The sequence below is a fragment of the Panonychus citri genome, unplaced genomic scaffold (assembly GCF_014898815.1).
Source record: "Panonychus citri isolate SS breed McGregor unplaced genomic scaffold, ASM1489881v1 Contig00136, whole genome shotgun sequence".
Taxonomy (NCBI): Eukaryota; Metazoa; Arthropoda; class Arachnida; order Trombidiformes; family Tetranychidae; genus Panonychus; species Panonychus citri.
Window position 1 is genome coordinate 2,383,183 of NW_026515541.1, and position 26,445 is coordinate 2,409,627.

At 28.6% G+C, this 26,445-nt stretch overlaps 2 protein-coding genes and 1 long non-coding RNA gene across 7 annotated transcripts; 2 read left to right on the top strand and 1 right to left on the bottom strand.

The window, feature by feature from the left end:
- Positions 1-1,261: 1,261 nt before the first annotated feature.
- LOC128392155 (uncharacterized protein DDB_G0271670-like) lies at positions 1,262-25,671 on the bottom strand. 2 transcript variants are annotated; one of them, XM_053352135.1, is made up of 7 exons: positions 25,124-25,671; positions 24,853-25,008; positions 23,638-24,730; positions 4,162-4,296; positions 3,720-3,974; positions 3,443-3,638; positions 1,262-3,361 (listed from the first exon to the last, which is right to left on the bottom strand). In XM_053352135.1, the coding sequence occupies exons 2-7, from the start codon at positions 24,925-24,927 to the stop codon at positions 3,253-3,255; spliced, it is 1,863 nt and encodes a 620-aa protein (XP_053208110.1). In that variant the 5' UTR covers positions 24,928-25,008; positions 25,124-25,671; the 3' UTR covers positions 1,262-3,252. The 2 variants fall into 2 exon arrangements, with proteins under 2 accessions (XP_053208110.1, XP_053208111.1); XM_053352136.1 differs by having other exon boundaries at positions 24,853-25,671.
- LOC128392158 (uncharacterized) lies at positions 4,374-12,268 on the top strand. Of its 4 annotated transcripts, none has more exons than XR_008325949.1 (6): positions 4,374-4,757; positions 5,159-5,593; positions 5,915-6,298; positions 6,436-6,914; positions 7,015-7,254; positions 7,724-12,268. It is a non-coding gene; the product is annotated as an uncharacterized LOC128392158 (long non-coding RNA). The 4 variants fall into 4 exon arrangements; XR_008325947.1 differs by lacking the exon at positions 4,374-4,757 and adding an exon at positions 4,766-5,071; XR_008325950.1 differs by lacking the exon at positions 4,374-4,757 and adding an exon at positions 4,766-5,012.
- LOC128392157 (putative glucosylceramidase 4) lies at positions 12,594-14,319 on the top strand. Its single transcript, XM_053352137.1, has 4 exons — positions 12,594-12,819; positions 12,880-13,052; positions 13,112-13,530; positions 13,596-14,319. The coding sequence occupies exons 2-4, from the start codon at positions 12,886-12,888 to the stop codon at positions 14,045-14,047; spliced, it is 1,038 nt and encodes a 345-aa protein (XP_053208112.1). The 5' UTR covers positions 12,594-12,819; positions 12,880-12,885; the 3' UTR covers positions 14,048-14,319.
- Positions 25,672-26,445: the final 774 nt, after the last annotated feature.

Here is a 26,445-nt window from a genome sequence, read left to right on the forward strand (position 1 = left end):
ATCCTTGTTTGTATCATTGGTTTCACTTTCCAATTGGCCGATGTAATTATTGATTTTCTTAAATTTGAAGTTCTGTTTGAATCAACCTTTCAATTTCCTGAGAGTATTGAAATACCAAATATCGATATTATTTTTCCTTTGAGTTCGGTTATTAATATCAGCTCATTGTACCTGAGAAAACCAAGTGAATTGGGTGAAATTTGTCGAGTTCATACAAAAAGACGGAATATTAATACGAATACATTGATAGAGTACCGGAAGAACTGTGCTCAGTTGAACCCATCACCTTTCATATTCGAAAGATATTTGGCAGAAATTATGACCATTGGCGATGTTCAAAGCTCGCTAATTGATATTAGACCCAAAATATTGGCAATAATATACCGAAAACTGGATTTTCTAAGGCTGGGCTATTGCAAAATCGATCATTATTTCACTGGTTATAGTTATATCATGCGAATCAAATGCCAAAATGAGTCCAGGCCATTTGTTGATCGATTAACTAAAAATCTAATGGGGAACAGTAACATTCTATGTTTCACTCACCAGTTATTTCAAATATTTGGAATTCGTTTGTCTGATCCTAATAGTAACATCGAAACACGATTCAGTAAATATCGACCGATCCATCCGAAGAAGAATAAATTATTTTATGTAAATTTGGACTTTAATCGAAACATAATTGAAAGTTTACCTTGGCCACAATCGTCGAGATGCTTACATTACGATAGATCATCAATTCTAATAAAATGTTTGAATAAACATTTAGCTCTCAACAATTATGTCCACGTCGACACAGTTATGGAGTTTGACGGAAAATATCCACTCAATTATCGATTTGCTACTAATTCTTTATATGAGAACCTCATAGAGAATATAACTGACCAGTGTCTCGATTATATCAAATCGCCACAATGTCGATATATTGAATACCAAACAAGGCACGACTTTTACTCATTCGATGAAACCACGGAACAGGCAACAATTTGTCTCGATCCACCTCTTCACGCCGATCTGTACATTCGAGGTTATCCCAAATCAAACATCGCCGAACTGCTCATCTACATCAGCAGCATTTCTGGAGTTTGGTTTGGATTCTCAGTCTATGGACAATTAAAATCGCGAGATTGGAAACTAATCAAAAACTGTTTCAAACGACCGATCACCGATGCTAACAATCAGAATCACGATTAATTGTATTACAATCAAATGAATAATAAAATGATCTCATTCTAATCTAGTGAGTTGTTGATTGATCACAATTGTAATTTCGGTACAGAAAACGCTATTTAATATACAGTAATTTAATCATTTCGTTTGAGATTAATTGTTACAATGGTTTCTTTTTTATATAAAATTGGATAACAATTGATGATAATGTTATACTTCCCATGGAATAGTAATTAATTTAGATCATTAAATCACCAATGGAAGAGAGTTGATTACAATTTAGTGTTTGTTGTTAATACTTTTGTGAGAAGAATCAAATTGAAGTCGTAAAATTAACTGTGGTGATTAAGTTTTCGTTTGGTTTGTTGGGTCTTCCACTTTTAGGCAACTCAGTGAAATTTTGAATTAGAAAAAAAAGAAAACAATTAAAATGGTTGATTATGAAAATGATTAGATTGGAATAGTTTCTCAAGATTGGATTACATTAATTAATCGCAAGTAAATTATCAATCAAATTAATTATTTCCAAGGTACAAAATTAAAATCAGTTATAAGCACATTGGTAAAAACGATATAAAGTATAATTCTGATTCCTTTTGGATACAATTGTTGTGACAATTAAGGTCGATATCTAATCTATGATAACAATTAAGATGATAACAGTGGAAATTTTTTCAATCCTGTCAATATATATAAGTATATTTTTTATCCCAGTAAATTGTTGGTGATTTTTTCGTTGATTTAAAGTTGATTCCAAGTGTAAATCTAATTGGATACAATTAAGGAACCAAATTGATCAAGAATATGATTAACCAAAGTATCTACAGCTGATGATTGTTGTGATAAAAGTGATGATGTGGATGATGATGATGATGATGATAATTTGATTTAGTAAACAAAATTTGTTTTAATTCAGTTGATCTTGAACAAGTTAAAGTGTCCATTTGGAGATGACGTTAATTGTGATGATGGTGAAAAAAATGATTATTAATTTTTGTCTATTTACAACAGTCTTGGATGACGAATCCCATTTTTCACTGTACAACAATTAACTAATTGTTTACATGTGATGATCGGCTTGTAAAACTTTCATGATTAAATCAAACTGGTCCAATAAATCAGAATGAAATAACAATAAAGTTTAGTGTTGGTGATGATTAAGATGATTACGAGATTAAATCAATTGTGAATTTGCTCTTTACGAGGATGTTGACCATTTTGGTCAATCTGTCAGTCTCTTGATATAAATGTCTTTTCAATAAAAACAATAATGATTAAAGAGATAATAATCAAAAATTGATCACATTTCAATTACAATTGTTGAATTGCGATTGAAATTAGATTTGTACATGAAAAATTGTGATCGGCGAAATTTAATTGACGATTGATAATGAAGTCAATTGTCAATTTAGTTCATCTTGTTGATTGCCAAGTGTTACAATTGTATCCTCGTGGAGTTGATTAGTTGATTCTCTTGATTGATTACTTGTTATGATATAGTTAATTAACATGCAACGATAAAAATGCCAACTTCTTTTGTAATTATTGGATAACGAGATGATGGTAATACGATATTCAAACTTTTCCTTGGATTTGACCTCAAATGTCCAAAAAAATTTTTCTTTTTCATCTTAACCATAATCAGCTGAAAAAGGCGATGATTCAGTCGAAATTCAGGAGATTTTAACCTGGAAAATCATGGATAACATAGATTGGAAAGGAGAAAGGAAGCCAATAGGATTTTCTTTGTGCAAAGAATTGAAAACTATCCAGAATGAAGAAGTGAATATGTAAATACATGGAGAGAGAAAAAAGGATAAGACATGATTCGGTGGCAAGAGAAAGTTGAACAGAAAATGAATATTGCATGGATAAAGAGAATAGAAAAGTAGATTAAGGAAATTAACAGGTAACAACAAGGTGACAATGATGATGAGGGAAAAAAATTCGAAAAGAAAAATGAGAAAGCTATGTTGCTTTAAATACGATTATGTTGAATGTTGATTGTGTTTGGAATGGAAAAAATTAACTTTTTGTGCTTTTTGTTTTACTGTGGAAACAATTTAGACTTTACTTGGATTTTTATATCAATCCAATTGGATGTGCTCTCCATCCTGTAGCATTTGGACCAAATTTATATACCAATCGTCGGCCGAAAACGGGTAACAATACTTGACTCTTATAATAGTACCTAAGGTAAGAAAGGTTGAAGGGTAAATGAGAGAGAAATTTTAGTAAACGATGGATTTCGATTGGTGGTACAATAATTTACCTCATTGCTCGACTTAATTTCTCATAAGTCATTCGAGGATTTTGTTTCCTTTGGCCCCAAAGTTTGGCAACTTTATCTGATTGGACGAACTTGAAAACGCCGTCTTCTCGTCTTTCCCATCTAATCAAACTTGGATTTGTAGCTGAGTCTAAAAGTAGATCTCGAATGAATTCCCAAAGTTTACCATTTCCTTTTCCTTTTAGAAGAAGAATAAAAAAAAACAATGAATATCGTTAACTTCAGGAGGAATAAGTCACTGTTGATTTATGTCAATTACCTTGTCTATTTCTTGATTTAGCATCTTTCTTAGGGGGTCGACCTCTTCTGCCAACCTTTTTAACGGGGACAGTTAATGGTGTAGTCAAGGTTGGTATTGATTTACCGGGTAAACCAGTAACTGGATCAACAATTGTATGGCCTGGGATAGCAGATACCAAATTAGGATCAGTGTTTTCAACGGCTGCCAATAAATGGGCTGATTGTCTTTCATTAACGGTTGTCATAGAGCTACTAGTTGATTCTCTATCAGATTCTGAAAAAAAAGATAGAGAGTAATAGAAAAGAGAAACAAAATTAGCATTAATAACCCATTTAAAGAATTCCAATTACAAGCCAATTTTGAATCGACAAATGTATGACTAATATTATCATCAGAAAGATATAAAGTCAGGTTTAAATGTCAACAAAAATTGAATAGTAATTAATATCAGGTAATTTACCACTTCCTGACGATGATGGACTACTTCCTTGACCATCAAGATCTAAACAAGAGCTTCGAAGAAGATCAAAACTTGGTAAATTTGGGAAACAATTGTAATCACCAGTTCCAGGGCTGTTAAGTGTTGTTACATTTCCTGTTAATAAACAAAAAAAAAGAGCAAAAGAGAAATTAAAATTATGTAAATAAAGTGAAAGAAAATTAATATTCAAATAGTAAAATTTAGTTAACCAACATCACAATAGCTAAAAGATGTTTAAATAATCAACTGGTGGTTACAAATAACAAAGGTAACAATTAAATCGGTGTGTCAACAATTGGGACGAAAAAAAAATACAAGAAAAACAAACAATTAACCAAAAAAAATTCATGTTTAGTTAATTAGATTTGAGAGAAAAGAACAAAAAAAATTTGGAAAAATTTGATTACCGAAAATGAAAATTACCAAAGTAACGGTTACGAAAATAAATCGAACCGGAAACGGATAAGTGACCAATCGGTTAACCGGTTAATTTAATAATCGAATTAATTTGTTTGTTTGTTTTTCTCTTAAAATTTGTAACTTGTGATGATTCTTACAATTAAAACTAATTACATGTAAATTAATTTCTTAAATTAAGTATTTCCTTGTTCTCTTTTCAATTTATCAATTTTCTTCTTCGTTTAATTAATCATCTTGCTTTCTATTGGAAACCTTTTAATTGTCTCTTTCTCTTTGTCTCAATGAGGGGAGAAAAAGATTCTTTTTCTAAAATAATTTAGTCGATTTTTCCTATATCAAAGTCTCATGAGAAAATATTGATGACACAATTTAAAGATAATTGGACAATTAACACGATTGATATTCTAAAGGTTTAAATTTGTAACTTTTAGAATAAATCAATCAACAAGATTCGCATTGCTGATCCGAAGTAAACTTTCATGTTCTCTGTGATAATCTTTTTGTTATTGATTATTAATTTTTGTTTTTCTCTTTTTTTACTGATTTTCTATTTTAGGTGTGCACTTTACATGGTCTGATTTCCAATGTGTCAATACACAACTTCCGTGGAGGATTAAGATCTACTGTTCGGACTGAGAATTAACCATAAGATGATTTGGAGAATCAAGAATATGGCCTAGAAAGATGATTAAAATGTGTCTCTCTCCCTTGTGACATCTTGGATCGGATTAAACTTGTCATTTATTATTCAGTTGTAACTCATGATGACTACTAAAGATGACGATTATTCCTGAGGATTGTTTGGTTCTGTTTTTAGGTTATTTCAATGTTACTCAGGCTCTCTCTCTCTCTCTCTCTCTCTCTGGTACATTTATGTTACTTCTTACACCTTGTTGGCCTTAATCATCTAATCAAATGGTGTGTATCATTTACTCATGTACCCAGAAACTTTGATTGTCATTACAATTTATTGATTCACAAGAAAGTGATGGTAAGTTTTTCATCAATTGAGAAAAATATATATAATATATTCAAAGTAACATGTATCATCTTACTGAGAAAGAGAAAAGATTTGAACGGGAAAATCCTGAATCAATGAGAAATATTTTAATATCTTGACATATATCCGACAAAATACAGAATTAGTGAGATTTTAAATTCTCTTGATTCTAAAGCTTGGATTATAATCATAATTATAAGATAATCTTCTCATTCATTCATAATATAGTAATACTTTTCTCTTCCTTTCTCTATATGATCTTCATCGTAGTTTCATTTTTCTAATAATTTTTCTATTATTTTACTTATCTAGATTTGTAATCAACAAAGAAACACCAACGAAACCGTATATCCATTAGTGTTTGAAGGCATCAGAGAAGAAGAAAAGTTTCAAGACATAAATTCTCATGTGAAATCACGAAATATCATTTGGTATATTCCAAATAACATGTTCGTCAACATCAATAATGATGATGATGATGAGGATAATTCATCTTATGGGCCAGAAAGAAAATGACCAAGAAAGAATCAAACTTTGAGTTGTAAGTGTGAATGGAAAAACTTTCCCCAGTAAACATGGTCATCTAACATTCACCTACGTGTAGATCATCATCATCATCATCATCATCTTTTAGTCAAATCTGCTTATCAAATACAATAACAATGATGATGATGATGATGATAAACAACATTACAGGTAAGAAAAAACCTTGTTAAGTATTAAAATGGTGTCGATCAAGACAAACTTGTCTAATGATCTGTTGTCTATTTTTTGTTACATGTTTTCTTAATCTCTCTCTCTCATATATGAATTATTTTCCCCTAATATCTCAGGTAACAGGACAATAATTATCATCTTAAACAATAATAACAACCTTAATCTCTGTGGTTAATAAGGATAGGTGTTGATCCATCATCTTGTTAATGGGAAAAACTGAAACAATGTCCTTAACGATCCTAAATTGTTTTAATTCTGTACCCTTGTTGTTGTTAATCATTTTGTCTCTTATTAACATTTAATCAGATTTGGTTTCAATGTTAATCAACAGTAAGTTTTAAACTCATGGTAAATTTAACCAGATTTTACACTAACCATGTTCATGCAATCAGATCATGGGTGATAATTTGTTGTAACATCTCTAGTATCAATTGTAATTCTAGTTGCATAGTTTCTGGTCATGATTAATTAACTACAATTAGCTAATAATCCAATGGTATCCTATTACTTAATTGTTGTTAATTTATCAGGATTTGGTAACTCAATTGAATTACAAATAAAAAGACAGCTAACAATTACATGTATCTCTATGATGGTGAATAATTTAAATCAAATTCAAATGAAACAATCAAACTTTTTTCTTCTATCTTATCTGTTATTAACTGAATTAATCTTTTCCTCTTTCTATCCTTAAGGTTAATCACTAATTCACATTCACACTGATTTACATTCATCATTATGAATTAAAATTATTGATGGCTGATGATTAAAACAAAGAATGACGAATGATATCTAATTGTATTTGAAACCATTAATCGATTACAGACTAATAAGGAAAAATGATGTTGGAAAATCAACCAATTGGTTGATTAAACTCTAAATAACTGTTAACTCTTTTCATTGTGATTGACCTTTGACGACCTTTAAATCAGCTGGTTATTATCGGTTGATGATACATTGTGCTGATCGTTGATCTGATTTAATTGACTAGCTTGTTGATTAGTTGTTGATTTATCCATTACAATTACAATTATAGTTATACAATCAATTGGATTCAACTAGGAGATATTCAACTTTTATTATATCATATGGACTAGTCAATTTATTGATTATCAGTTAATTATTTGACTAATTAGCCTTAGGCAACAATGATCAATATAAAGTTGTCATCAAACTTGATTTTAGTGATCATTTAACTTTCACTTTTGATTAACTGTTTTGTTTATATTTCCAATTTATTGATTAATCTCATTCTAATTAATACATTTCCTTATGTAGTTAACTGTAATATTATTAATAGTTATTATGATTAACTGATAAACAACAAATCAAATCAACTCTTTTCACAATCAACAATCAACTAACCAAAAAATGTTTCTGATTAACTTTTCTTTCTCATTTCAGATTATAATTATTCAACAATTAACCTTTACTACGAAAAGTAATTGAACTTGATCAATAAACTGGTAACAATTTAATAATCAACCAGGAGGATCAATCATCATCATATAATCAAAGTTAATCAACTACAATTTAACTTTGATTATTGTTATTTATACTGTCACCTTTAATGGAGCAATTGACTTTTAATTTTAATCCAAAAAAATTAAATCCCAAACTAATTATGGATTAAAAAGAGAAAGAGAAAGTTAATCACATTTAGATTAAGGATTAAGGATTAAGACAGAAAGGTTGAAATTATATTTGATGATTTAAATTAATATTCAAAAATTGATGTGTTATTATCAACGTAACAATTTAAATGTTTTCATCATCATCATCATGACCTTAAGCATGTTAAGGTTATGAGGACAAATCTTAATTCATCTTGATTAAGTTAATTCAGTTGTGGAGACCGTGAAAATTAAAAATTCATGTAGGTGAATGGTTAAGATTACGTGGTAATGAAAACTGTTCAGTTAAGGTAAAAGTTAATTGTAATTAAGGTGAAAGGACAACAATTTAAACAGCTGAAAAGTTAAACTTATCATGATTATATTATCCCAACAATTAAATGATGATTTTGTTAATTGTTTGTTATTATTGTTAGGCCTTAGATAATTTATCAATTACCATTGAAATGATAGCAATTAATGAAGAAATTAATTTATTACATTCAATGATAATTAACTAATTGTTTGTTTGTTTGTTTTTTCAGTTAGTATCTTGATAAGATGATGCAACAATTAATTGTCACATTTAATATTGTCCAGACTTTGACCTGGTCATTTAATTGTTATCATGTTCATTTAAAGTTGATCCTCAACTTTTATCATTTGTTTTTCTGTCACAATTAAAATTGATTGTTGAATGATAATGAAGAAAATATCACTTTAAGATGTTAAATGATAGTTACAATTAGTTAACTGTTTTATTTCCCTCTTCTTTGTTTTTTTATTACTTTCAATCAATTTTAATTGTTTGTTTACTTTTGTTTTATCAGTTAATCAGTTAAACATTTAGCAACAATTAACCAATATTTAACTATGGGAAATTAGCAAAACTTTTAAGTGGCAATTTCAACACCAAGTTAACTGATTTAAACAATTTTCAATTGTGATGATTGAAAATGATGATGATGTTCAATTGATAATAATAATAATTGATTGTTGTGATGACAATTTAACAAATTTTCCGATTGGTGAAATTGTTTAACCATCAATTTCACAATTCATCACTTTAATCATGATAACAATCATATTGATTAATCAACGATAGATTAACATTGATTAATAAGGTTGTAATAATAAAAAAACGTGCAAGGTCAACATTTAATTGTTGGAAATTTAATTTTTCTAATGATAAAACTAAATGATCATCAATTTTTAATCATTATCAACAATCATAATCATCATTTTATTGACCCAAACTTAACATTTCACAATTTAGGTCACAATTAATTCTTGTCGTTTATTATCAATGGTCATCTTTAACTGACCACCAACAATTTAAATGACCAAATTTTGACGATCCTTTGAAAGTTAATTGTTATGATTTACTTATCTTGACAATCAAAGGTTTACCAAAAACTAATCATAATAATTAATCAATTTGTACATTCAAAAATAGAGCAATCAGTTAATTGTTGAAGATTAAGCAAAAATCACAACTCGATTAAACAAATTGTCATCATTTAAATCAACTAAACTGCCAATTGTTTGTTTGATTAACTTGCAATTCAGGTTTAATTGATTGATTTTCTCGTCACCATCAAATGCATATATTTAGATGATTAATAGACAATTGACCTTGATTGCAATCAAAGGTTCACATTGTGAATTAAGAAGAAAAAAAAATTAGTAAATTGCTGGAAGCAAATCAAGTTGTAAATACTAATCATCATCATTAACACCACCATAGGACTTGATTATCAACAATCGTTAATCATTATGATGATCACAATCAATAAGATTCTTGATAATTGAATTTAGCAGCGACAATTAATAAAAACAAAGAGTAAAAAGTTAATTGTATTGGTTAATCTGATATACTAAATTACTGGAGGTCAGGTCAATGGTGATGATGATTAAGTAAATTGTTATCGTTATTAAAGTTTAATAATGTTCTGATAATAATGGTAATCAAGTTATTATTATTATTTAGTATAAATGATTGGTTATAATAGGAAAAAAAATTAGTTAATCATGAAAGAAATGATCAACCAGAGAAGAGGCCAAGAAGAATATTGTTAATCATTATTGATTGTTGATCATTAGTTAATCATAAACAATCTCATTATAAATCGATTCACTTGATTTAGGCCTTTTGATTACGAACAATTCAAGGTCAAGTAATCAAAAAACTTGGGGTCAAAACTTGCTGGTTAATTTAATAATAGATTTGATTGATTAAATCAATAATCAAAGGGTTTACGAAGCTTAATTGTTATTGGTCAATTTAAATTGTTGCTGATTCTTTCATCATCATCATCAATATCTTATTGAGTGATTTACTCAAATTGTTTACAATTCAACTAAATTTAAATGATCATGGTTATGGTGATGACTACGTGCCAATATTTGGGTGCAATTAAAACTAATTGTTTCCTAATTGTCACAATCAAGGCTGTCAGGTTTTACTTTTTTTTTTAAATTGTGTACAATTTAAGCTGATCCCCTTTACAATTGGCTCTAATACTGTCAAGGTAATGATGATAATTTAATAATGATTATTAATTGTGAATATACATTTTGTTTCAGGAGGGATTTAATTTATTTATAGGAAAACGACAATTAACAAATGACAATTAACTTTGATCAACCATTTAAATGATAATCTATTATGTTTGATCACCATGAAAAACACCAATTGATTAGCATTATAATTTTACAGATTAATTTCAACTTCATTATTGTATTTTTGGGTTGATTGTTAATCGCTTTTAATTCAGTTAAATCAACTCATTTAACTGATCACCATAGGAATTGATATATAATTTGATAGCCTGAGGCATTTTTGCAATTTACTTAATTTGGTTTCATTTTTTTTTTCTTTGTCTGTTTAATTGTTCAAGGATTTGATTTTCCTTTATTATTTGATTGTTGTTGTTTCTGATGATGATTATGATTAATCAAATGTTGACAATCAGGAAGAAATCAAAGGACAATTATGAATTAAATTGTGATTATCATTCAGGTATTGGTCAAATATGAACAACAAGTGATTAGATTAATTTTTTACTCTCTCCAATCCTAATTATCTTAATGATTTAATAATGATGATTGTTAATGTTAACAACAATTAACCCTATTAGTTGATTATCTTGATTTACCTTTTTCAATTGTGGTTAATGTGACAAGGATCATTACAACAATTTAATTCAATAGGTGGTTAACTGTTGAGTTTAAATTTAATTCTTGTCGCAAATTGTTGGGAAAACAAAAAAAAAGTGACCATTGTAATTGATTCACAAACTTTTTAATTAGTAATCAATCAATTTATCAATGGACAATCAAATAGTAACACTGATTAACCTTAATTATTGACCCAATGATCATGAACTTGAGTTAACAATTAATTGTAACTTCAAGTTGTATTATATAAATCAAATGTCACTATTCACATGATTAATTGTTGTTGATATTGTTAAATTGTTTCCAGGTCAATTGTAATCTAATCATTGAATTATAATTATTTAATTGTAAATCATCAGCTCTCATCATCATTAACTAATAATAATCATTCAAATATAAATTATGTTAAATAATAATCCTAATAATGTTTAATTAGTTATAATTACAACAATAACTTGTTAACAATGATAATATGTACAAGGAAAAAAAAACTCAACCAATTTAATCAATAAACAAGGTTATTGATTATCAACTGATTGTAATCAACATAATTTACATTCAAAAAAATTAGTAAATTGTCAATTTGAATAATTACAATTTTTCAAATAGTTCACCTTCAGTATTGATAAGTAATTGTAATGACGATAACAATCATTATCATGTTAATCATGTAATTGTTGTGATAATAATCATAGTTTGGGTTAACAATCAATTCAATTAATAGCATTTTCTAATTATAATTAGATTGTGACTTTCCAATTTTTACCTTAGAGGGTTTTAAACTGACCATTCGGATAGTAATTAAACTAATTGTTCAGCAAAAACTTTTTCGTTTTGTTTTTCTCTAACGATTAAGCAATCAACTTATAGATTGATTTTTTATTTTCTCGTTGATTGTGATTGATCAAGTTTTGAGAATCATTGATTTGTATGATTGAATTTGTATGTATTGGGAAACTGAGGTAAATTAATCAAATTAACGGTAAGCTTTTGGTGTTTAATTGTCACTGAAAAAATTTATTACCATCCAATTGGTTGATTATTATGTATAATATTGGGTGAATCAGTTAACTATTCATGATTGTTAGTCAACTGTGGTCAATTGTGGTTGGTCAGTTTTTTTTGTATTGTATTTTCTGGTGGCAAAGTTATATTAATGTTGATTGTTTTGTTGATTGTTTTGGTGAGGTCAATTTTAGCCACTGGTGGAGATGATGGTTGTATCCGTCGTTACTTTGATGGTCAAGATTCATTTGTCTGTGTTTGCAGTTTGAATCAATGTCCAGCAATTGAGTCTATCCAACCAGTTCCAAAAGATTTTATTTATCAGTGGACATCATCACGTGACATTTATCGTTTTCATAAGTCCAAAATACAGATAAATAATTTACTACCTTTGACTGACGAGTTGAAATCTTTGAGGACTATTGAAATTACTCTGAATCCTAATGACCAGCGACAGAAAATTATCGGCTTTGGTTCATCTTTCAATGATGGAGCTGGATTCAATTTAGAGAAGCTCTCAATTGATCTTCGAGAGCAGATAATGGTCGATTATTTTTCTAAATCTGGCCTCGATTTTTCCTTAGTTCGGATTCCTATTGGTGGGACCGATTTCTCGTTCGACCTTATTCTTATGACGATAATCATGATGATGACTTTGACCTTGAAGATTTTCAACTTGCACCTGAAGATATAAGTCTAAAGGTGAGTTACTGAATTAAGCAAAACTCAGGATTGAATCTTATGCATGAAAACTTCACTCAGATTCCAATGATTAAACAGGCAATAGAATTGCGAGCCAATAGTCATCTTAAGCTTCTCGCAAGCTGCTGGTCACCTCCTGGCTGGATGAAAACTAACGACAGTATCGTTGGAGGTTATATCAAGGGTTCTCCGGGGGGAAAATATTATAAAACTTATGCTAAATACCATGTTAAGTAGGTGAATAATTTAGATAATTTGATTGTTCAGAAAATTTAAATATTCTTTTCATCAGATTTCTCGATTCTTATAAATCGGAAGGAATCAACTTCTGGGGTATCACCACAACCAATGAACCTTTCAATGTGGTCAAGAATGCTCCTTATATCTTCAACAATGTTGGACTGACCCCTGAAATGTTACGAGATTTCATTAAGCTCGATCTTGGTCCAATTCTCCAAGAATCAGACTATGGAGTTGATAAACTCAACGTTCTAATCTTAGACGACAAGAAACAATATCTTCCCCAATATACTGAGGTCATTTTAACCGATCCAGAAACGGCTAAATTCGTGACCGGTATCGCAGTCCATTGGTATGATGATGGTGAAGATCCTTACGAATATCTATCTCCAACTCATGATAAGTTTCCAAACTATTTCATCATGTCAACAGAAGCAACTGCTGGCTACAAGAAGGATGCTCCAAACACAGGTAAACCCCATTGAATTTGCTCTCAGGTTTTCCTTAACCAAAATACCAACGAATCTCATTCAAAGGTCAACTGGGAAACTGGACACGAGCGGAAGAGTATGCATATGACATGATTCAAGATTTTCAACGATATGTCACCGGCTGGATAGACTGGACATTTGTTTCGGACAGTTTAACCGGAGGCCCTTCATGGAACCATGGCAAGTTTGATTCATCGATACTGGTTGACCCAAAGATGGACACTTATTATCGTAATCCAATGTTTTATGCACTTGGACACTTTTCAAAATTCATCCCTCCCAATTCAGTTTATATCGGTCATAATATCCAGGGTAATTCAATGGGCATCTCTTGTGCCACTTTCATTGACCCCTCCCAGCAATTGGTCATCGTCCTTTTAAACACCAATGACCATCAAGTTAATCTGATTGTTAACAATTTTACCTCAATTGCAATTCCAATATCATTAGATTCACATTCAATCACCACACTGGTCACTCCTTCAAGTTTACCTTGAATTTGAAACTGACCCAAAGTAAATTTTAACCCAATTACAAACTGGACATCAATCAATTAAAATCTAGAATCTGCTCTAATTTGACCATGAAGATGAAACAATTAAATAATTATCATTATGAAATTGTAAAGATAACAATGAAAATGGAAACAGCAACAAACAACAAAAAATTAATGATGACAATTAACTTGTAAAAATGACTTTGATTTGATTGTCAAATGGACTTAAATTATGACAGAAATAAATTCAATTGTTATTAACTAATCAAATAATGGATAAAAAAAAAGGTTGACAATATTTAATTGCTTGACCAACCTTGATCAAATCTTGACCAAAACAATCAACAGCAAAAATTGACTCGATTGTAGATTCATATATTAGATTTGATTGTAATCATTTAGTAAATTGTTGACATTTCTGTTTGATTGTAATTTAAGACAATCACTGATTAATATCATTAGGTCAAACATTATCACAATTAATTAATCAATTGGTAAATTACCTATGGTAATTTAATATCAAGTAGCAGTAGTTTTATTATCATTATTTATCAACAATCAGTAAATTGTATCCTTTTTTAGTCTCTTAATTGTCCGTTAATTGATATATTCCTCTGACAAGATTAAAGTTGATTGTTGATTAGTTGTCATTGTTATCATCATCATCATCATCATCATCATCAACATGATCATCATCACAATCATTATTATCCAAGGTGAATTGTACTCAAGGGTAAAACAATCTTAATATTTGATTGTGATTAACTTTTTTTCCCTTCATCAAATTAATAACAATCAACTAACTAACTTAAATACAACAACAACAACAACAACAATAATCTGGACACACAAAATGATTACGATTGTTATTATAATTATATATTAACTATAATTTAATATTATAAGTAATTCACTGAAAAGTAAAATTAAAATTAAAATCGTAATTGTTGAAAAATTAAAACTAATTGTAGATTCTGATTGAAATGATTGTTTTGTTAAATTGTATTCAAAGTTACAAATGGTAAAGAAAATCATTAAATCAACAATCAATTCCGTATCAAATTGTTGTTATATTATGTGTGTTTTGTTGTTGATTGTTGATAGTTAATCAGATTAGATTGTGTTTTGTTTATGTCTAATGATTAAGTTAATTTGTTTATTAAGTACTTCTCTAAGACAATTTAATCCGTATAAATTAAAAATAGAAACAATTGACAACAATTAACTTGTCAGTTTAGTGTAAGTTAATCATTTACAATCTCGCTTTGGTAAATTACCAACTAATCAATTGTTAATCGTTGAAACTATTTTAAGATATTGGACAATCAAATTGTCTAATTGTAGATATTAAATTAATACATTATTTCTCATATCGAATCAGATCAAATAAGAAGATTAAATTGTTTTGTTTTTTTCGTGACAATTTAATTAGATTGTGAAGGTTAATTGTATTGACGTGTCAATGATAAACAATTTCATCGATGTTGATCAAAAGTAATTAAAACCCTATGACGTTTGTTATTATTAATTTAGATCACAATTTCTAATAAATATCGTAACTAAATTAAAGTAATTAAAGTATTTTAAATTTACGAGTTTGATTATTGCGAAAATTAAACCGTTAATTGTAAAATTAGATGTAATTGTAGAAGACAAAAGTAATCAAAAATACGAGACAAGGATTAATCATTTTATTGAGATTAATTGAATTAGCTAAATATACTATGTTAATCAAAGAGCAATTTGTTAATTGTCGATATAAAAATTGACTAAGTGACGACAATACAGTTAACGGTTTTATCCTTCAATTGGTTGTATTACTTTTCCCAATCATCAATCGTTGATTAATTGTCAATATGATTAAGTGTCTTCATTAAGGTTATTACAAAACCCGGAAACATAATTAGTTTTGATCTAATTGATTACTATTGATATTCTTAATCAACTAGGAAGTAAATTTATCAAATTATACTTGAAACGAAATCCCAACGATTTTGACGTCAGAACGAAATTTAAATTTTGCCTCGAAAAACAACAAAAAAATCAAGTTAATTAAAAGTTTATGTTTCCAATTGAATTAAATGTGAATTTAATTCATTGTTGATCATTAAACTTAAATTCAACGCAAGGTTAATTACACTGATTAGTAAATTGTTGTTGATCCAAATCATTTTTCCTTTTGCTCTTCATTCTGATTATCATAATATTAATCAATTAGAAAGAAATTAGTTAATCAATTTTGATTCTTGAATTTTTTTTTCTTCTCTTTCCAACTCATAATTAGTTAATTGTTCAGAGTTAACAGTTAACTACAATCAATGGTTAACAATTAAACGTTGACTATCACTGCTATCACAAGTTTCTTACTAACAACAATTAACTTGAGGCATTTTAATTTCAACTTGATTAGGATGATATTTATTATCACAATTAGCATATTTATTGATTAAGATAAACTAATTGTTGACTAATTAATTTGCAATTTGTGAGCCAACAATTGGAAACAATTTGGTTCAACTCCAAAGACGGAATCACAGTTAATCATGTTAATTTAAACTAATCATCACAATCGTTAATATAAATAAATCATTGATCATAATCAACTAACTTTAATCAATTTAATTTACATTCAAACGATATTGATAAAATCAAATGATCATATTGATTGTTTAACTAATGATCATCTGAGGTTAATAATTGTCACACAAATCACAATTGATAACAATCAACTAAATTGCTATAACTATATTAAGATTAACCCATAAACTAATTAGCAACTTGATTCAGTTAACAATTGGCATTGGATTACAATTTATTAAAGGTAAATTGTTGATAACAATGATTAGCATTTTCCTTCACTACAATTAAAACAGATCAGCATCAAGAAAATTGGTTAATCAACAGGAATCATAATTTGAATTTAAACTTTTTCCCCGTTAATTAACAAGATAGTTAACTAATTGATTAACAATTTAGATTATGATGCAATTGGAAAACCGTTGATGACCTGAGACCAAATTTAAATGGACACAACAACGTGGTCAAGTTTCAATAGATTATCAAATAATCAACTAATTAATGAAGTCCTATCAATGATTAGGTAAGATACCTTGATTATCAATGATTAAGGTCCTGATTATAATCAAACTCACACACAATTAAGGTTTTTTTTGCTGATCAAAAGCTCATTATCATTAATTTTGAAAGTTCATTTTCCTAATATGAGGTAATTATGATTTAATTATTATATCAAATTGTTGGTTAACAAAATTGTAGACTAATTAATCAATTAGACATAAACAATATGGATCAATTTAAGGTGAAATCAAATTAAAAATTGAGATAAACAATCAATTCTAATTAGAAATGAAAAGATATCTTTGTATGAGGAAAAAGTTTCCCGAATATAATTAAATTAAATTAATCATCTTGATCGAAATTAATTTAATTAAATCAAAGACTTTACCTCATCTTTTTTTTTTGTCCAATTCCATCAACAGTTAATTACTTATGCTAATTGTGATTAAGAATGAAAATTTTTCTTTCCATTTCTGGTTCCCTTTCAATCAGTTAATCAATTGGGTAAATTTGAAGGTTTTCACTTAACCCTAACAATTTATAAATCATCCAAATTGAAACAAAGAGCAGCAATTAAGAGATCCCAATGATTAAAATGCAACCATTAAACAACTACAGTTAACTAATTGAGACAATTTGGTAAATCTGATTGTTGAAACAACACCAACAATATAATACAATTAGTTTAATTCAGTTTGTGTGGGAGGTTGTTGATTAATGTTTGGATAATCATGATTACAATCAAGTTTAATTAGATACAAAAAAAGGTTTATTCAAATTACAATCTATTATTTGATGTATTAATAATATATAACATTAATTATGATAAATTGTTGATACATCAATTGATGATTAATTAACTTAACGGTAATGTACAAAAAAAACAATCAACTAACTAATCAGATACTAATAATAAATAGCAGTGCAATTGTTTTTTTGTTTAATTGTTACACTATTTGGTTAATTTAAACTACATCATATATCAAATTTACACTCCAAATGTAAATTAGTTAATTTCACTTGATACGTTAATTGTTACAATTAAAAGGAATGAGAAATTTATATTTATATTTATTTTGAGTTAATCTACAAAATGATTTTAACGAGTACAATTTGATAATCAACAAATTGTACGATAACAATTTACTAGACAATTAAGCTAATCACACAGTTGTATTAAGATGAAAGACAATTAATTTACTAATGATGATGATTATCTATTGATTATTGATTTAAAATTAATGATAAACAATCAACAGGTGATAAAATATTAAATAATAATAATTATTTATGTCTAATGTGATATTTAAATTGTTCAATTAATGAACAAATTGATAAACTAATTGCGATGTTGATGATTATCAAATTAGTGTTAATTGTCACGATCATTTTCAAAGGCTAAATTGCTTAGAAATTTATTGATTAGTTGTTGATAATTTAATTGTGATTGGATTTGATTTGATTTGATATTTGAATGATTATCAATAGAAAAAAAAATCAAAATTTATCCTTGATTGATTTGATTTTAACCACACAATTAACTAATTAACGTTAATTGTCATCTGATATACTCGATAATCTGTAAATTTAAATTCAGTTTATTTATTGACGATTATCAATAAAACAGTTGATATTTGGCAATTAACTTAAATAGAAATGAATTAGTTTTTTTTCTAATAATAAATTGAATTAAATTGATTGATTTCTAATCATTTTAAATTGTCAAACTGGTTATCAAGTTAATCAACAATTAATATGAACAATTTTTCACTCAATCAATTGGAGATTGAGTTGACTCATTAATCTGAAATCGAGCCAATTATTACCCATTGGGAATTGCAGGATTCTCATGCCAAGAGTAAAAGTCCAGAGTTTCATTGAGTTCTGAAAATTATTTTCGTTATTAAGTAATTAAAGGTCACTTCGAAATGATATTTAACTGATGATGAGAAATTTTAATTGTCCACTGATGACGATTGCTCAATGGTTTACAATAATGAATTAGTCTCAGTGATGAGACAACTAAACAAATCAATTCTTTTAATGAAACTGCTAAGAATCATTATCATAGTATAAGGATGATGTCGAATTGTCGTTTTCTCAAACTTCGATTCTTGAAAAGTTCTGGTGACCTTGATTGTCTCAAGTAAAACAATTAGGAGAATCATTATCATCTTTATAATGTTAAAATTTTAACTCTTGCAACATTGTATCATTAGATTAAATGAATTAGAATGAATTTTCATTGAAAATGACCATTAGGATTGATTTTTATGGTCAGTTATCTGTTGATTTTGTATCATATTGTTTTCATAGGGTAGACTTTATTTGTATAAGAGATCCAATACTTGACGGACATTTAAATGGTCATCAAAACAATAATAATGACCATCAAACAATGTGGACATTTGACAATATATATAAGTTAAATTAAATTACAGTTTTATTATTATCTTCAATTGGTCATCATCAACATTAATCATCATTAGTATTACAAGAATTGAGCAGAGCAAAAAATAGCCTAAGGATAAATTGATGATAATAAACATCAAAGGTATGTAACGATGATGATTACGAGAATGGGTTTAGTAGTGAAAGTGCTGGTGAATGTTTTGTTTTCAGATCAAGTTCAGAATAAAAAAGTAATAACTAAAATGGTCAAGTTCGTAATTTGTACACTCACACAACAGTTCGGGGTTAGTTCAGTTCTGTTCTGTTCGATAACTCGAAAAAGATTTGACCTTCTCCCTCTTCCCTCCCTCCATCCCTTTCTCTTTCTCTTTCTCTTTCTCTTTCATTATTTTCTTTTCTTTCGATTGGTTAACACAAATATCGACATAATATTTGACCTCTAAAAACATTCACTTCGAAATTCGTTAAACACTAAAATCGAACGTCCGATGTGTGGAGTTTGAAATATCGCTTCGAGCATCAAGAGAACGAGAAAAGTAAAAACATCTTCTGGAAACTCCGGAATCGTGGTTAATAATATTATCAATTTTAACCATCGACCTTGATCGATATTTAATTTTTCTTTTCGCAGTGATAATTGAATTAAATCACGTGACAATATAATAATAATAATTATCATCCAAGTTTGAGAATCAAAACTCAGAATCACCAATCTCATCGTGTAAACATAAAGGTAACAATCAATTGATAAAAGTTGATTAGCCATCAACAAACAGTCAATATTATGGATAAACAATTTAATATTATCATTTTCATCATCAACAACAATTGAGTAATAGTAAAGTTTGATTGGTCATTTAAATATTAAATTGTGAAAATTGATTGGAAACTAATTTGATCATTTTGGTGGTGTCTAAGTAATTAAAGAGTCTATTCAGTTAATAGTTGTTCATTTGAAATTAATGTTTAAAATGCTAATTGAATTGTCATTAAGTTGATATTTTGATATTTTCTCTCGTTAAATGTTTAACGATAATTAACATTCAAACTATCGGGTTAACTGAATTTAATTTAATATATAAATGAATTAGCCTTGAAATGGTTAAAATTAAATGATTTGATAACCTCGTCATCGACTAACACACTAACTTTGGAAATCAATTTGATGATGATTAACAAACGAATCAGATTAATTCAGATGAATTTAATATTAAACTAAACAATTAAGAAAATTTTATTCTTTCTCATTCATTTACATTGATTATCAGATAATGATTACAAACCAAATAATAACCCGAAAGTTAAATTGCAAACTTTCGGCCTGAGGTCAAAATCTGAAAGTCAAGAGCACGATAAATGTACAAAAACCACGTGAGTGTATATAATGGTGATAATCATTTTCGAAGTAGAAAATAACAAAAAAAAAACTTTTCTCTTTCTCTTCGTAACGATAAACTAACGTTAATCTAACACTAACGAAATGAACGATTACGAAATTGCGTAAAATTCACTGAATCGCCTTTCGAATCATCGTCATCATCAACATTGTTTTCTCTCTCTTCTTCTTCTCATCATCATCATTATCATCATTTGATGTGGTAATGAACCTCAATTCCGGAGAGAGGATAATCAAAGTTACCTGGTCAGTTTGAGTAAAGGTCAAACCATTTCAGGTTTACCAACAAACATCATACAAACATAATAAATGTAAGAAAACAGGTAAAAAATGATCATCCATTAGAATCAGTAGTAACCAGTGACTTGGTGACCTCTACTAAATTAAAAAGATGGGTCACCAATCGTTAGTTAATTGTGATCATACAATATTAACTGTACGTTATTATATTTATAAAACAAAACTTTGATTAGACTTGAAACTGGACACAAGTAAAACAATTTAGCTAATCATCATCATCGTTAAGAGATTAAGGTAATTTTGTATAATCATTGGAGTAGATTATCATTATTATTATCATCATCATAATCATCGTCATCATCTTTTTGTTTGATTAGTTGTTGATCTTTAATTGTGATTAGTTTTGTATTCTGATTGTTGTTATTAGAATTTTTTTTTTCTTCTTCTCTTTCTTTTAATCGTATTATTATTATTATATTATTAATTCAACGTTCCAATTGGTTTGGCCTAAATTAATGATTAATTTTAATGCTCAATGAAAGTGAAAGTTGATATTTATCATGTTGATTACCTTTAAATTGTAAGATTTTTAATCATGATTAACAGGAGGTTTTATATTAGTTTAGATAAATTATTTTTGATAATCTAAATTGTGCTTCATTAAACATTAGTGAACATTTGTCTGTTGTGTGATTTAGTTAATTGTGATTGATTAGTTGATCTCACTTTAAGCTTTGTTCATAATATGTATCAAACATTTTGATCAACAATCAAATTGTTTGACCTGAAAAAACAAACATTTTTAGTTAAGACTCAACAATCAATTAATTAATATTCATTATTTATGTTTGTAAATTTAGGTTTTAAATTGTTGACCATTTAAATCAGATTAACCTTTACGAATACACTTGATTAATGTAATAGATATAGATATTAATAAGGATTAATAGGATATTTATTATTGTTCACTGAAAGTTGATCAACAATTTAACAACTAATTTAAAATTATGCTAAATTGTTGTTGGTGTTTTTCAGATTGAAAGGAAGAGCAAAAAAAAGTGAAGTGAGAAAAAGTTTTAATTGTGATTAGATTTACTATCAGATTGATCAATTGAAATGTTGATTTAAACCTCGGTGTCTATGGTTAGTTAATCTTCAACCTACAAACAATTAAACTCCTATGGTTGACTAATCAAGAGGAACAATTAAAATCAGTGATTGTACGATCAACAATTAATGAGAAAATATTTTCTCTTTCTCTTTCTTTCCGATGTTAATTGGTTGAAATCAATTTAATTATCAAACAATTAATATTCATAATAACTCTAGTCAATTGTGAAAATTAACGAGTAACAATAATCGCTAATCATTTGGGCAGAAATAGTTAAATGATTGGTAAGAAAAAACCATCAACAATCAAGATTAACCTTAATTTTAATCACTAATCATGAGAATGAACAAAAAAAAATGATGAAACTTATATAAGATTGTTAATTGTTGCAACTATTGTTAAAGATAATGTCTAATAATTAAGTTAAATTGAGACGAGAAAATTAAATTAAGAGGATAAATATGATGATTTACCTTTTCTCTTCAATGTAACAATTATAATTCCAACAACAATCAAAACAAAATTAAGGACAGTATATCAATCGTTAAGAAGATGACCCGAAAGATGAGAATGACCTGGAAACTTGCTTATATTAAAATGTTCATCTACGAACTTCAAGTTCAGATATATATCGAAGTAGTAAAACTAATGTTCATTAACAGAATAGTTCATGATAATCTAATCAAGTTAATTTTTCAAGTTTAAAACTACAATTAAAAACAGTTACCTGATTAAAAATGATGAATTCAAATGGAAAGTGAAAATTTTCACTTGTTTTTTTTTCTTCTATCATAACTAATGTACGTGCTTTTAGCACGTACGCACGCAACCATCATCATCATCATCATGATTGGTACTCACTTATTATCAATGTGATCTCAGCATGATGATATATCATCAAGAATCTTCATGTTAATTGAGTTTCTCAAATGATATCAAGATGATGATGAATCATAAACAAAAGTAACAACAATCAAATGAAAACAAATAGACAACAACAAAGTTAATGATACATTTGATGAATTGAACAACAATGAGATAACAACAATTAACTAATTGTGTATATCTTACAATTAACATGCTTAATCATAATATGAATAGATGTACATATAAACATGAATAATATGTAGTTAAGGTTAATAACATTGATTAACAATTAGAATTGTAAATTGACCAGCTAGTTGAAAAGGTGAATACGAAACAAGATTTAATTGGTTATCAATGAATATGATTAAATTAATTGTTATTGTGTGTTGGTCACTTTGTTTTTTACCATTACATCAATTATGTTAATTGATTAAGTTTTAATTTGATTATCAAGATGAAAATAAAAAAAAAAGTAATTAAAACTTACTGAATGAGTTGACAAGTTGATTAAGGGTGTCGTATATGTGTGACCCATATTTGGGATTCATTGAGATAAAATCAATCTTGGACATTGAACATAATTGTTGACCGTTCATGTTTGCATAGGCCAAAGGTTGGACATCGTCCACGTCAATGTTTCGGTCACCCGCCCAACTGAATATCCAATGCCAGACATCTTCGGATGTCCATTGGTCAGGGGGCTTGGATTCCCAGTAACGTGATTCCAAGTCAGAGGCAAGTTCAGAAAGGAAAGGAGAGTTTTTTGAAATGTCCATTGTCCAGAAAGTGGACATGAGTCCGTCAAATTTACCATCAATATAATCGGTGTATTTACAATTACCACTGTTATTATTAACACTCATATGATGATGATGGTGATTTTGTTGATTGTTATTAACACTTTGATTACTGTTACCACTATTTGAACTTGAAATGCTACTGTTACTATTGGTATTGTTGATAATTAGATGATTGTTATCACTGTTGGTGTTAATTAAGCCCAAAGGTAGTGAGACATTTGTTAAATTGGTTGTGTTAGTTGATTTAGATGAAGGTGAAAGTGATGGTGATGATGAGGTTGAAGATGAAGTGGTGGTTGAAGAGGATGGTGAGGTTGCTGCTGGTGAGAGTGATGAAGATGAAGATGAGGATAATGATACTGGAGATAAAGATGAGGTTGATGATGAAGGTGATGAGGATGATCTAGCTGATGGACTTTGATTTGGTGCTAAATTTGCAAGTGTATGGTGATGAAGTTGATGGTGTTGTTGTTGTTGCTGATGATGATGATGAGACATATGATGTTGGGATTGTTGTTGTTGTTGTTGTGGGTGGTGGGGGTGATTATGATGCTCATTGTTATTGTTTAATGGATGATGATGCTGTTGATGGGTTGAGCTTAATGTTGATTCACTGTTTTCAAGTCCATGATAATTTCCGTTCAAATCGGTTGGTATTAAAACTGATGCAGATACAGGGTCAAGGGTTAATCCCGCCATTGGGACACTTGAGGTCAAGCTTGATAAAATCTCTTTAGAGTCAACACTTTGGTCAAAAAAGTCACCGTTAAAACATTCGTACTGTTGATTTAAAGTCCATTGGATTCAATTTGATTAGAGAAATGTAATTAAAAAGAATGAAAAAATAGATTCAGTTAATAACAATGATTAATTATCGCTAATTTTTCAAGCTAATTACTCACCAAACTCGCATCACTATTGACCAGTAGCATTGATATGCTATTATTTGGTTGACAATCAAATGGATTATGAACCATCTTTACTTTAATTGTTGATTTCTCGTTCTGTTGTTACCAAATTATAAATAATCCAAAAGTTTAGATGAACAAGTTAATCAACTGATTGTGATGATAAATTGTGTCCATGGGATTTGATTGTAAATTTGGACAAAGAAGAAAATTAGTTGATTGTTGATTAATCCAATTGGTTATTTAGTGTTTTAATTGCACATACCTGAAACAATTTAAGTGAACAAGTAAATCATAGCAATAATGATTGTGACAATTGAAACAATTGAAACACGTTAAAAGTTTACACTTTAAATGAAAGTGAATGTCAATTGATTGAGAGTCTTGAGTTATATGATTAGTAAACAACAATTAAAGATTAGATTTAGATACTAATACTAATCAAATTGAAAAAGGTGTAAACATTTAAATAATGGTAATGATGGTGGACAAGATGATTAAGGTCATCGAGTAATAATTAACTCTAATTAAGAGACAAATCAAAAGTGTCTCTGTTAATTGTTGGACAAGATCACTTGTTGATTATCGTTGAACAATATACCACTTATGATGATGGTGATGATGAAGATAAGGCTGAATAGGTACAGAGGAGTGAGAGAGAGAGAGAGAGATATCAAGAGTAGAGGGAGAAAGTTTTTTAGAGAGAAAAAACTCAAGAGAAGAAAAAAAAGTTCTTTTCGTTATTAACTAATCAATAGAATCGCGTTCAATAACGAAATAGAAAGTGAAATTTTCACGAAAGTCTAGAGAGAGAAGAGAGAGAGAGAGAGAGAGATGATGGGAGGTTATGCTTCGAATTTGAAAGATGAAAAAGAAAGAGAATGATGATAATGAAAGAGAAAGTGAAAAGTAAAGAGAGAAAGAGAGAGTGAGTGAGAGTGATGGAGGGAGAGACAAGATAGTGAGACTTGAAAGGTTGTCAGGTAGGATTTGAGGCGAAAGTGAAAACTGGGTGAGCATGTGAAGAACGATAATAACGATGAGAGAGAGGGAACGAAAGAGAGAGAGAGAGCTAATAGGCTGACGATAATGATGGCAGAGAACAGGTAGAGAGAGAGAGAGAGAGAGAGAGAGATGATATTTAAATTACTTTGGAAAGACGTACAAGTGATTAACATGATAATAACCGTACGCTTGCATATGACAAAGAAAAAAGTTCTGATCGTTTTTTTTTTCTATTTTCATTTCGACTAATTCGGAACTAATAACGTTGTTTATTATCGTTTATTATTATCTACAGGTAAATGCTAATAGTTTTTTACTCTTTCTTGTCATCAATCTTACATGAATTATTCTAATCATCATTACCTAGAAAAAGATTATCAGGACAATCTTGTTTTCTTCTCAATCGTCAACAGAGAGTCTCTTACGTAAACATAACTTTGATGATGATTATGACGGAATTAAAATAAATATCATCACAAATATATATCGACATCGATTAATTGTTACAATCAAATCTGATTGAAAACAATTAAATTATTTTATTACGAAGGTTAATCAAGTTTCAATGATTACATTTGCCTT